General features: G+C 37.5%; 1 protein-coding gene across 13 annotated transcripts in view; it reads right to left on the bottom strand.

Annotated features, from left to right (window-relative positions):
• The window catches only part of DOCK3 (dedicator of cytokinesis 3), a 726,815-nt gene that overhangs the window by 119,920 nt on the left and 592,428 nt on the right, over positions 1-14,467 (bottom strand). For 9 of the 13 annotated variants that reach the window (XR_013757339.1, XM_079101030.1, XM_079101031.1 and 6 more), the window contains exons 13-15: positions 12,454-12,542; positions 6,372-6,497; positions 2,324-2,341 (exon numbers count right to left, since the gene is read on the bottom strand). Coding sequence is in view for 12 of the 13 variants with exons in the window: in XM_079101030.1 (XP_078957156.1) it covers positions 2,324-2,341; positions 6,372-6,497; positions 12,454-12,542 (233 nt within the window). In the remaining variant the exon portion in view is untranslated. The remainder of the gene's footprint in view (positions 1-2,323; positions 2,342-6,371; positions 6,498-12,453; positions 12,543-14,467) is intronic. The other 4 variants (XM_079101034.1, XM_079101032.1, XM_079101038.1 and 1 more) reach the window with 1 other exon arrangement.

Here is a 14,467-nt window from a genome sequence, read left to right as displayed (position 1 = left end):
GTTTACACAAGCAGATCAAAATATGAGGTCTTCTGGGAGGACACTGATGAAGTTAGGTTTAAAGTAAGGGGCTGGACAACTCTTAGTGTGGAAAATGCTGGTAGCGGGATGTGAGGTTTTTCTGCAGGATGTGGGAATAGGTATTATTGAGGGTGGTCCTGCTGATGGGTCTTCCTTTTAGGAAGGGCCTGGGGCAGGTTTTCCTTCCTTTGTTGGGTGTTATCTGCTTTCTAGGTATGGCAGAGGATCTTATATCTCAAAGTACTTAGTTCTTAGGTACCATGGAACAGATTTTTTTTTTTTTTAATGAGATGAATGAATTGAGTTTATTCTTGTAAGGGGATCTCAGAATAAACTGTCTCTACCCCATTCATAGTTCCCATAATAGTCCATGTCAGCTGTTGGTACAGTTGCAGGTCAGGGAACTACATACTTAACAGAAGGCAGGGTTTGGGAAACTTTTCCTGTTTAGATAGTATGGATAGTAAATATTTAAGGTTTTGTGGGTTGCATATGTTTCTATTACAATATTCTTTGTTTTCACAATCCTTTAAAAAAATTCTTAGCTGGCAAACAGTACAAAAATAGATTCCTGGCTACATTTGGCTCAGATTATAGTCTGTTGATATCTGGCTTGAAATGTTTATTAAGAATAGCTAGGATACACTGTAACTATGCATCAAAAATTTCAACTCCTGAGAACCTAACCCAAACAGCCACTGGAAAGGAGCAAAGTAATGAATCTGATGCTACCTTATTATGATGGGAATTGGCCTGAAATAATCTGGGGTCCTTATGAAGTGGGAGGTCTGAGAAGTAAACAGCTCTGTTCAGTCAGCAGAAATCTTGGAGGGCTGGGGAGCACTGATGATGAGTTGCCATGTGCCATGGCATCCAGCACCAATAGATCTGACCTTCCAAAGACTTGTATCCTAGCATGGTTCTGGAGAAAAAGAGCTCATATGGTTGCAGGTCTTCTGAGAGCAATCTTCCTAGGGGCCTCAGAACTTGAGGTTTAACTCAAGCATCATAGCATTCTGCCAGCAAAAGAATCTCTAGCCAAACACTCCAGCATTATTTGAAGTTTGGGGCCACGTCTCACATGATTCTAGTCTATGTGGAATTTAATTCCAGTAGAATGGTTCACAAAGGTCACATAAATTTGAGCATTCAGTCTGGTTTGGATTATTTATTATACTCATGTCCTTTCTATATAAATGATTCATACCACATATTAGGAGGCATTGAGTTCAAGTAAACTAGCACTTAAAATATATTATTTATACTTTGTATGCATCTAGATAGGATTAGGAGGAGCTTCTATGGATGTGCTTTTCTTTCCCTTGAGACCATGAACTGGTCAAAACAAGAACTGATATTCTCCCAGAAGACACAGCAGTTTACATGGAATGGTGCCAATTCTATCAGTCCCCTGACAGCAATCATTGAGATGTGGAGATACTAGCTAACATGTTACAGGGAGTCTTGAACATATGAAATCGATGTTTTATTTTGTAGTAGTTCTTATTTTCTTGTGGGACAGAAGGGAAAAGAACACTCTTGGGAGAGTTTCTTTAGTGTATCCAGAAAAGATGGGCTCTTTAATTTTTCATCATGACTTTGGGGTCACACTTCTGGTTTCTATCACTATGAAGTCAGTGATGCTCTCTGCTCTAACAGGATGACAGGTATAGGAATAGCATGACACCATGATATATAGTTATTTCTTGGATCAGGAATGTGGTGATCTTTTAACCTCTTACAGAACCAAAAATGATCATTCTTAAACCATCCCTTAGCAATAATACCAAAGTGTCATTTGACACAGATTGACCACAGTCCCTTGAATACCACTTGTGACAAATCATTTCATCACTCCCCTTGAGGACAACTTTCTTTCAAATCCATATCTCTGTGTATTTTCCCTTTTTATGAGGTATCTCCTAGCAGGGATAGAAAAGACAAACTTTCTAACGTTCTGATTCTGCATGGCTTGGGGTAAGCACTACTCATTTTCTTTTCAATTGCAGTAACTCTTCTGTCTCATAAAACAATCCTTTCTCATCTCTACATACCTCAGGCTTGTTAAGATTTTCTAAACATTCCAATATGTCCTCATCTTAATGAATACCCTAAGTAATATATAGTGCTTTAGGGTGGGCTGGTAGCTTCTCTTTCCTTTTGTCAGTTAACTGGGAAGGTGAGGCTGATGAAGGATTAATAATGTACATGACACCCCACCCCAGTATTGCAACATTCCATGAAACAAAGGAAGATGGAACAAAGCAGGCAATAGACAGGACACAAAAAAGCAAGAACTTACACCCAACTATCTTCATCTCTGCATCAGAAAAAAAGGGGGAGAATGAGGGACAGCACAGAGAAAAACAAGAATAATTAAGACAAACAGCAAGAGACAGAAACATCACTGCAGCTCTGTGATGAAGCATGCATTTTTATCAGAGGTCAAAAAAATTATAGTGTATTTCTGAGCACAAGGGCAAGAGTCAGAGACTCCTCTAGAGAGATGCCATGTCTGCATAGCTGTCTTCTAATGGGCAAGTTCAGGGCAACCCAAAAAGAAGGGGTATTTGCCTCAGATCTGACTCAGGGAGGGACAAAACATCTCTAAAGCAGAATGTTTTCTAGGGCATGGTTCTCTGAGAGGTTCCCAGACCAGCAGCATCACCATCACTTGAGAGCTTGTGAGAAATATAAATTGTTGAACCCCAATCCAATTCTACTGAATTAGAAACTCTTGTGAGTGGGCCCACCAATCTATGTTTTTCCAAGTTTTGCAGATGATTCCACCACACACTAAAATTTGAGGACTACTACTTTAGAGAAAAACTTATTCTTTGTTTTAGAACAATATACTACATCAGAGGTGGACTTCTTATGGCAAGACAAAAGATCATTTAATAGGAAATTTGGCTTATATTACAGTCTATTATAACCATAGAAATTCAAGGCTTATAACACAGGTTAAAATGTTGTATTTCCCAAAGAATATGACAGAGTTTTGTCTTTCCATTGACCCCAGGGCATGAAGTTTCCAGGAAAGATAAGAAATACTGAAGTAGAAGATGTTGGTACATCTTTGTTGGCTTAGACATGGTCTGGAGAATAGTACAGCCTCTTCTTGAACATGAGGTTTTAAATGATTCCTTTCAAAGTTTGATTATGGCTAATTCTGACACATGAGTCACAGGGAACTATGTTAATATCTACTTATTCCCCTGGAGTATCTGTCTTTCTCCAGTCTTTCCTGTTTATCTTCTTTAAAAAAAATCTAGGAGAGAACTAAAAAGGTGTTATAGTTATTAGCTTCTGTACTGAACTAAAAATGGTCTAGAGGGAAGGAGAAAGTACCCACAGAAATATCATGATCAACAAAAAGTTATATGTGCTCAGTTTCAAAAAATTCCCAGGAGCTGTGGTTGTGGCTCAGTGGTAGAGTGCTTGCCTGGCATGTGTGAGGCACTGGGTTTGATCCTCAGCACCACATATAAATAAATGAATAAAATAAAGGTCTATCAACATCTAAAAAATATTTTTAAAAAAATTATCAATATCTATTTGTTCTTTTAAAATTTAAGATGATATTTTTCTGGGTCTGCATGCCTTTCTCTGGAGCCTTAGGCCCCCAGAACACCCACAGCATCACTGTTGCCTCTGCTTATTACTGTGGGCCATGAGCAGAGCTGAACAGCTGTGTAGTCAGGGTCTCAGTTGTAGCTTAGAGGAGGATATATTCTGCTCACATCCACATGGTATGTTCTTATACTCCAGTGGAAGTAAAAATAGGATGTCAGAAAGACCTTTTCAGAAATGGCATGTTAGGTATTAGTGTGGCTATAGCCTTTCTGAACTCTTCCTTATAGTTCTACCAATTCACTTTGATAGGGATCTATTTTGGTCAGATTGACAAAAAAAAAAAAAAAAAAAAAAAAAAGGACTTATCCAAATGAGTTTCTGGTAGTTTCTGCCAAATACTGGGTCAGTTAATTTCTTTTTTTTTAATTGGTACATTGTAATTATTCATAGTAGTAGAATTCATTATATCATATTCACACAGGCACAAAACATAATCTGATCCATCTCATTCCCAAAATACTGTGTAGTTTTAAATAAGGATCACAGCCTATAAGTAATTCTAATTTTCCATTTATTATAATTTCTCAGACTTAAGTGTTGTAATGCTCACAGTTACTGACAATTGCTTTTCTGTTCTTTTTCCATGTCCATGTGTCAAGAGGATAAAGCTTCTTGTAACATGGCCACACCAGCACTGTGAGTCTGAGGGACTGCTGCAGACCAGGTATAATGTTCTCATAGATGAAGGGTAGCTCAGCTGCAGGAGGAGGGGTGGCCAGAATTTAGAAGACTCATGAAAGCACGTCTTTGCAGTCATTGTGTCCCAAGACAGACTGACCACAATGTAAAACACACATTATTGTTGCTCTAGTAGGACCTTCAGGTGCAGCCCTATTACATTACCTAAGGCTGGCAAACCCACTCTGACAGTATAATGTGGTACATTAAGGAGACTGACAATTGTTAACAGTCCACAAAACTGGGAGTGGCCATCTGTGCAAAAAGCTCTTTCTTCAAGAGTAAAAGAATTAAAAAGGGGACAAAGTATGCACAAAAAACTGCTTACTTTCAGTTATAGCACTCAGTATTTCAAAGGCAGACAACCCAAGAAGCAGCACACTCATATCCCACTCAACCCCAGATGTCCCAGGACTTCCCAATGTCTCTGCCCAGGAGAGGGCAGACTCCCTTTGCCTCACCAATGCCTGATATTTCAGATTTCCAGTCATGTTGAGCATAAACAGAAATCCTTTGTAAAGCTGTGTACCAATGATACAAAGAGATGCAGACTACTTCAGAAGAGATCTCTTTGTATGGATGAGATTTTTTCAGTGTAACTAGAAATCAGATTTTGCTTAAATACGTTGATTGAAGCTTGCCCCTTTCTAGTCTCTGTTTACTTGTTTTTAAACCTATGAGTATATGAAGGCTATTAGAAAGGTAATTTCCAAATATTAAATAATTTCTTAAAAGTAAGGAAGGGGCCAGGGGTATAGTTCTGTGATACATTTCTTGCCTGGCATGGGTTCAATCCTCAGCACTAAAAAAAAGAAAGAAAGAAAGAAAAAAAGGAACTTGGACTATATTACTCCATTGTGTGAGCCTTGACAGGTAATTTTGAAAAGATCACCAGATCAATTTTGGTAACTGTCTATTCTTTTTTCAAAGCCATGTTGCCAAGAAGCCAAGGACTATGTTTGGATTCTTATTTTTCTTATTACTAGGACCAGAGAAAGCTGAGGAATGGTGTCAGGACAGCATGGGAGAAATGTTCTATGGAGCACTCACCTCTGTAATAGCCAGATGAGGCCTTTCATAAGCATGAACTCTATTTAGCATATGGAGATAAACATAATTGATCTAGTAGCCTAAGTTTCTAAGCCATCCCTTCCTGTATTCATGAGTAGGAAATGAAGACTGTGCAAAGCAATTTGCTCTCATTCATAGTGTCCATGGAAAGAGAATAAAGGTAAAAGAAAATAAATCTATGCATAGTTAGTGTAACTGGAAAGCAGCCAGAATCTATTGCATGTACCTTTCCCTATGCTTAGGTCATGCTCCCCTTGGGTATGTGTTGGCAAATGTTTTCAACAAGAGAATTTAGTAAAGGACCACAAAGAACTCTAAACAGATGATATTTAAAGTGGTTACAATCAGTTCAGTCTAGCCTCCCCTGGCCATTTTAAACAAAAGGAAATAAGCTTTTAGCAGAATATTAAAACTCAACTGAGAGGGTAGGTCCACTTTTTCTGGAAATCTATTCAGACAACCAGATACTTGCCTGTTCATTCATAGTGCCTAGCTTATATCTCTTGCTTGATCTATTTTTCTGATACAGTAAAATGTATCTGTGATTTCTATACAAATGAGATTCACTGATACTAAAAGTATATGTTTTAGTATATTCCCCTTGAGCAGGAGGTTTTTGTGAGGCAATTCTCTAGTGAATGTGATAGAAAAGAAGAGTACAAAAAGGCATCTCTGTGAAAAATTTCATATTGGTCCTATCATTCAGCCTCTAGAAAGCCCATGTGCTGAACTGTCATACTACATGGGTGAACACAATATGGGGGCTTCTGGAAAAGAACAAATACTTACAAAAGCCAAAGGATCACTGGCTGCAGGTTACAGTCAGCAAACTGACTTGGTGTGTGGAGGTACTTAATGACTGCAGGGCTCTTCCACAGCATAGCTCATGACCTGCTCAAGAGAGGAGCAATGGACTCCATCCTCCTAACTCATCTCCCTCCCCTGCCCCAAGCAGTTCTGCTTACCTGGCATGATGACATCAGGAAATCCCAATTTTCTTGTAATTGCCAATCCCCTATTAAATATCATGGGATTTTCTCTTCGAATCTGTTCCATGTCTCCACGAAGAAGCTGCAGAGAAATAATAAGACCTGCAAAACAAAAATATTTTCTTACTCAGAACCACACTTTCACCATTATGTAGTACTAGAAGAGACAAACATTCTTTTTTTTTTTTTTTTTGCAGTACTGGCAATTAAACTCATGGTGTCACACATACGAGGTACCACTCCACCACTGAGCTATATCTCCAGTTCTTGTATTTTCTTGAGGCCAGTTCTTGTATTTTCTTGAGGAAAAAGACAGATACAAAAAGTATAGACAAATAAATTATTATTAGAAAGCTAAAGGAGTTTACGTCAATGTGACCTCAATATCCCACAGAATCATAGACTAAGATCTGGGAAACTGAATTTACTTCCTCTCTGTTCCCCAATATCCAGCCATGGGCTGCCTGGACCCAAGTTAATACCGAATGAGAGGGCAGAACTACCTGAGTTGTACATTCAGGAACTCATAGAAATGTACTTACTAGAAACAGTGTGACCAATGAAGAATCTGGATCAGGGTATCTTATATGCTGGAAATGAGTGAACTAAAATGGGTCTTATACTAGAAGTATGTCAGTGTGGGAAGTAACTTGCTGGTTTAACTTTACACTGGCTTACAAAGAAAGCAAAGAGTAGACATCATATTCTTTCTTCAGGAACCACAGCACCACAAAAAAAGAATGGGGTGCTTTTATGGGGCTAAGTCTCACATCAGATCTTATGAGAATTTCAGACCCTCCAGATGATCTTTGTTCAGAATTTAAGAATGTGTAATATTCCCTAAAGATGAATTGACTTCAGGTTCATAACATGCATCCTTGGATTCTGCACGAAGTTAGAATTTCTTGAGATATCCTTTTCTATTCTGCACTCCTAAGGGTCCCTGATGGCTAGAAGGCTGTTAGGGTCCAGCTTGTACAGAATTAGGTACTGTCATCTTTGACACTGTGAATGGACTAGCTGTTTATAGGATGATGAATTTAGGTGCTAATCTATGGGTCAGCTGGAAGCACCCTCGATAATTTATAAACTTGGGAGTTGAGCAGAAAGTAAACATCTATAGAAGCAAAGGAAGAAGGTGTTACTATAACGAAGGCTGTAATAAGCACAACTGTAAAATAATTATCTGGAAATGGAGGAAGGGGAGGGGGCAGAGAAGTAAAAAAGAGAAGATCATTCCAGATATCATATAAGACAGATAAAAGTATTTCAGAAACTAGGAATATGTACTCTTGTTATTGGCACTATTTGGTCACCTTCCTGCATCAGAAGTGAGAGAAAGTGACATAAAAAGGAAAAAGGAAGTATAATCAGTTTGTCCCAAACTGGGAAGGCAGCTAATTTGATTCTGCCTGTCCTATAGGAACAAAGGTAAGGAGAAAAACAGATGTAGATGTAGCCAGGCTGTGCTAGCCAGTGATATGCTACAATTTCAGTTTTCAACCTTTTGCACCACCTTTGCCCAAACTTTAAGGCCAGTTCTTTCTTTTTTTTCTTTTTTTTGGTGGTGCTGGGGATTGAACCCAGGGCCCTGTGCTTGCAAGGCAAGCACTCTACCAACTGAGCTAGGTTCCCAGCCCAAGGCCAGTTCTTTAGTTCCCTTTCTCAGCAGGATAAAACTCAGTTGCAGAAAAACAATTTATCAGGAAATTGGGAGGACTGAGGCTTTTAATTTTAAAGGGGTTTTGTTATACTCTCACAGAGAGTCAGAGAGGAAATTTGATTCTGCTCTAATTCAGACAGAACCTAAATATTATTTCATTGATTCTGTTAAACTCATATTTCCCAAGAAACCTTGGGATTATCTACATGGTTTCCCAGGCATTAGTACTAGGTTCACAGTGTCCTGAAATGCAAACAATATTCCAGGGATATTGTGATTTGACAATCAGGTTTGGGAATTTTGACCATTCAAATAATTTTTTTTTACTAGTCATTAGGTGAACTGAACTATAATTAGTTTATGAACTTGAAAGGCTGTGAGTCCAAACCAAGATCACACTTATCTCTGTAGAGAAGAGTAGCGTGGGTGAACCTGCCCTTCCCTCTCAACTCCAACTCATTTATTTTCATTGTCTTCACATGGCTATCAAATCTTATCAACAGGGTACACAGGAATCTACTGACTTAGGAGCTAGACTAGTACGAACAAATAGCTAAGGATGGGACAGTCTCTAGAATTTGAAGGGGTGGTAGTTGGAGGGCAATGGAAAAAAAAAAGTCACTGCTTTATCATTCTGTATTGGCAAGAATTAATTAAGTACATAGTGTATGCCTTAAGCCTCTGCATTTTCTGAGCAACCAAAATGACCTTTGAAACGGACTAAATTTGCATGCCCCGCGCCCCCCACCTCTGCTGGCTCTGAAATTGAGAGCAATGCTGAGAATGGAAGCATTCCCTGCCTTTTGTCTCTTCACCACCTCCTCTCTTTTAAAAGATTGCTCACCCTTAAAAGATTTCCAAGGTGGAATTTTTGAAACAATGGAACTTTTCTAGCTTCCTTGAAAGCTGGTTTTGAATAAAACCCATTTTCCTACCATTCTGACTCTAAATATTTCTGAAGCAGCAAGCATGGTAGCCCAGCTTCTTCCCCTGACTGGTACTGCTGATGCCCTACAGTACCTTGAAGCAAAGCAAAACTTGTGAGGTTGCAGACTGAAGGTTCTAGGAGAGTTACCGCTAGATTTGGCTACCCAAAGGAATCCTGAGAAGCTGCTCTCTACATTTAAATAAGAGGAAAGTCTCAGTTTAAGCAAGAGTTCAGGTGGAAAGGCACACCATGAATGATAGAAACCACAAATGGAGGCTACAAAAACTGTATCCACTTTCATAAGGACTGTTATCCTGAAACTTTTGGATTTCATTCCTAGTTCTAAACCCCTGGTTGAGGGATATGCCAAATAATGGTAAGGCATGGTGCTCACTGGCAAGAATATCCATGAAGAGCTTAGAAAAGTAATCCGCTCACTTACCCAGTATGTAACCAGTCCCTTGGTAACATTTGATATTCTACCTATCCATCATCTCAGTTGGGCCCTAAAATATAAGAACTTGAAACTAATCAAGTTTATACAATTTCTCTCTCAATTGGATCCCTCTAATTACCTGACATAAGAAAGCCATTTACTGAACTTCATCTGTGGTTAAAATTGGCTCATATAACTGGACAAATTGATACTTGTGTGTAATACTGGACAGCAACTTTGCAGTCCTCGCACCCCACCTCCCTGGTGCCTTTTACTGAATGAGGATTATATAAATTAATCTCAGTCCAAAACATGTAAATGAAGCTATAGTTAGTCTTAATTTAAAAATAAATAGAAAGCAGTGTGCTAACTGCTTTATTTATTTTCACTTTTCCTTAATGACTTTCATGCTACTAGATTGTGAAAAGATCAATCTGTGGATGCAAATCAAAGTGGCTAACAATGGAAATGAAAAGCCACATATAACAGAGCCTCACTTAAGTAAATTATTGCTGAACAATACATTTATTCTTAGCACTCAAAATCAATGTAGCAATTCTTTCTGCATTTTTAGGTGATTTGACTTGAAGGGAAAGCAACAGGACTTCTGAAACAGATATGTCAAGGTAATGAACTGCTTATAAGTTTAACAAATAGTTAGGTATGTTGGCACATGCCTATAGTCCCAGCTACTCAGGAAGTTAAGGAAGGAAGATCATTTAAGCCCATGAGCTTGAGATCAGCTGGGACAACATAGTCACCTCTCAAAAAAAAAAAAAACCCAAAAACTAAAAACAACAAAAATGGATGACAGTATATAGCAAAGTAAATCTTTTTTTTTTTTTTTTTTTAATAAAGATGCATGTTTAAGGAAACTAATGAAACCTGAATTATTCTTTGAGCAATCTATGTAAACTCTCTGACATGCAAATCCCAGAGTCCAGCAATGGAAAACCCACATTCAGAAGCTTGGCAATATAGTAGAAAGGTCAGTATCCTGCAGTCTGAAGACCTGGGCTCTACCCTGGTTCAAGTTATTTCATTGAATTTCCAATTTCTTATTAACAAGGGGATTCTAATTTCTTGTTTAACAAGGGACTTACAACACCTAATACCAAGATCTTAACGGGTTTCCAACACATACTTCAAGAAGATGTAGCCTATTTCTCCTCCTTACTTCCAAAATGGCACAGGGACTTCCTCACAATAGGCTTATCCTAATTGAGACTCTCTGTAGTCTCTTTGTAGTCTGTGGAACCTCCCAACATGGAGAAACGGGTGTTTTTCTAACTGTTTAAATGGCTAGTACCTTGAATTCTGGACAAAAATCACAGAGTGCAGATTGCCTAGTCCCTGCTCATTTTGGGGAGTATGACACAACTCATTATCCTAATCTGGTATAGTAACAGTGGAAACTGCTCTTTGAGTTTTTTTTTTTTAAGTATCTTATTACCATTGTGTCTTCTTTATATTCTCCATACTTTTAACCATACCAAGCCCTAAGAATTTAAAAAGGCACCTCTTTATCAATCAAATAAGTAAACGAAGCAAAGATATGACAAATATTGCTGTGAATGATAGTTTTTCAAATTACTGGTAGCATTTATTTATTTATGTATTTATTTATTTTTGTGGTGCTAGGAATTAAACTCAGGGCCTTGTGCATACTAAGCAAGAATTCTACCACTGAGCTACATTCCCAGAACTTTCTGCTACTTTAAAAACAATATTTTACTTATTTCTTGCTTTAACCTCATTTCATATCTAGGTACACACATATGGGAAAACTGTCATTTAAAAAAAGAGGATCTGTGAGAGAGAATCTCTGGGCCCACACACTATAGTTTTAGAGGAATCAAGTGATCCTAGCTGAAAGTTTTTAATCTTTTCAGTCTCTGGTGTGAATCTTCTCAATGAACCCTCCTACTTGGTATCTGCTGAACCTGATAGAGAAACAAAAATTCCTGTCAATAAATACTATATTTCTACTGACATTTAAGGCTGACATTTTTCTCTATGATTCTATTATATGAGGTATCTAAAATAGCCAAATTTGTAAAGACAGAAAGTCAAATGGTTGTTGACAGGAACTGGGGGTAGGGAGAATGGGGATTTGTATTCAATGAATATAGAGGTTTTTTGTTGTTCTAATTAGTTATACATGACAGTAGATGCATTTCAACTCATTGTACACAAATGGAATACAGTTTCCAATAAGGTCTATGAAAGTTTAAAGAAAAGGAAGTTATGCAAAAAAAGGGTTATGAAAATGATTTGGAGGTGAAAATTATAAGGAGAAACATGGTTCTGTATAAATTAGATAACTACGTGCAAGGGTATATAAAACACCTCAGATTTTAATTAGTGCTTCTAATTTAATCAAGCAATTAATGCTTAATTTAAAAAACACAATATAATGTACAGAATTTCACCAAGCTTTAGATAGAAATTATTTATATAGAACTCTAAAATAAAAGGAAAGGAAAAAAGGGGAGAAGTTAAGATAAAAACTGCTTTGAAGTAAAGATTTTCTATTCTAGTTCTAGAATGACTGATTTTTGGCAGACTAATCATTGTTTTTCATTAGTGTCAAACTTTTTTGGTGATGTTAACACTGAATAGTAATAGAGAATATTAATATAATATAATATAATATAATATAAAATAAAATAATTGATATTACTATTTGTCCTACTCCCATTTTTTTATGGCTGGGGTAATTTTTGTTCATAAAAACACAGACTTTGTAATGTGACAACCCTGAAACTCACTTTCTCACTCTAGATTTAAACTGGAACTTCAGTTACCGATCAAAGCACATGAAATTCATCATAGAAAGAACATAAAATGTATCTTGGGCAGCAGATATTAGGTAAGGCCTCAAGTTATTACAAAAGAATTAGTAGAAATTGCCTACAAAAGGAAAAAAAATCATCTGTAGGGAACTAAACACATAGTAATCAACACCAAGAAGTGCTGTATGATTAGCAAATACAACACAATACATTTTCTAGTCAGAGAAATACGTCACCATGGCTGGCGCTGGGGGCAGAGTACTTGGCGCTGGATTTTCGGATGATGTTCTCGTGGATCTGGGCCCATTCGCTCTCATTGTTGCACCTGCAACAGAAGGACAGGCTTTATGGCTTGCTAGTATTTTAATATTTGGTCTGATGTCTTGATGTTTAATAATAAGTGAAGGGAAAAGGATTCCTCACTTTCCTAAAGAAATAAATATATATTTTACTAATTTTGACAAAGCTCTTTCTATTAGGTGTAGAAGATTCACACTTGGGGAAAGAGTAGGAACTCTAAAAATGAATCTTTACAAATACATATATGTGTATGTGCTTGTGTGTGTATGTGTCTGTGCATGAATGTACACATGTAGGGATATCTATTTTTTTTGGTGGTGCTAGGGTGGGATTCAGGGCATTGTGCATGGCAAGCATACATTTCGTCACTGAGATACATCCGCACACTACAGATATTTTTATTTTTATTTTTTAGTACCAGGAATTGAACCCAGGGGTGCTTTGCCACTGAGCTACATCCCTGATGTTTATATTTTAAATTTTAAGACAAGGTCGTCCTAAGTTGCTTAGGTCTTCATTAAGTTCCTGAGGCTGGCCTTGAACTTGCAATCCTTCTGCCTCAGCTTCCCAAGTGGCTGGGATTACAGGGTATGGTGGCACAAATATTTTTTAGATGGTAAAACATCCTCTTTTTAAGTAACAAGTTCTTTCTTTTCTAGATCCCCTCACACACAACACACATGCATACACATGGACCCCAGAGAAAAGTTCTTGATGAAAAAAAATAGTCCTTCTCGATAAGCACTACTGTTAGACATTTTGGTTTTATGTTACCATCCAACTGTCATTAAACTGGCCCTATAGGAAAGTCCTCTTAAACTCAGGCAATGTGGATATCATGTACTTGTAGATGTTTTCAACCAGACCAGTACATAAAAAGCTTGAGAGAGTGGTGGATTTGGTTCACTATTAAGTACCCTATGGTCAAGGAGAAGGAAGGCTTAACAGATATGGTTGGATGCCTAAATATGTAACAATAAAAATTCCTTCCAAGGACTTTAGGAGTGGAACAAAAGAGAACAGAGAAACAACCCTGTTAAGTTCTGATGTTTTAGAATCTTATTCTCTAATGGGTAATTCAAAAAGAGCTGTTATATATAGCAACTTGTAAAAGAGTTCAAAACAGAGATTAGGAATTCATCCTAATGTAGACATCTGGATGAAATACTTGGAATGACAGTAAGATAATCACTGAAAATTGCTTTTGAACACTCAGGGATTGTTCTCTTGTTCTACCTTTCCCTCTGCTAATTAGGGGTATGGACCTACAAATTGCAGAAAACAGGACCCATGCATGAAGAAAAATCCACAGAATCTTTAATTAGTTTCTCAGAAGTATCCAGTCCAACATGGCAACTTCCAGAAGGAAATACCAATAAGATTAATGGCACATGTCATCTCGCATATGAAGTACTATAGGCTTCTAAATAAAAAGGTTTGTATAGGGGCCACTTAGAGATAAAGGAGCTCAATACCTAGATTAATTCTGGTACCCAATTAGTGACTCTGAGCTTTTTAGCCATATGAATAAGCCTTAGTTACTCAGAGTTGTTGTGAGGAATGGTTAAATTTAAGGTTCTTACAACCCAGGGTTCTAAGGATAATTTTCTGCTTACAGAATTACTTCTAAACAAAGAAAAAGAAGAGTATCTTTTTATTTATTTATTTATTTATTTAGGTACCAGGGATTGAACTGTGGGCGATTTACCACTGAGCCACATCCCCAGCCCTTTTCATTTTTTATTTTGAGACAGGATCTTGACAAGTTGCCTGGGGCCTAAGTTGCTGAGGGTGGCTTTGAACTTGTGATACTGCCTTAACCTCCTGAGCTACTGGGATTACAGGTTGGTATCACCTATATAAAAAGATACTGAGAGAGTATCTTTTTACTTGTGACTTAGCAATATGGCATGAAATAAAAAAAAAAAAAAAAGAGAGGTGTTGGCAGCA

The sequence above is a fragment of the Sciurus vulgaris genome (genome assembly GCF_902686455.1).
Source record: "Sciurus vulgaris genome assembly, chromosome: 10".
In the NCBI taxonomy this organism is placed as follows: Eukaryota; Metazoa; Chordata; class Mammalia; order Rodentia; family Sciuridae; genus Sciurus; species Sciurus vulgaris.
The sequence above is the reverse complement of the archived record's forward strand: the minus strand, read 5'-3'. Positions and strand labels throughout refer to the sequence as shown.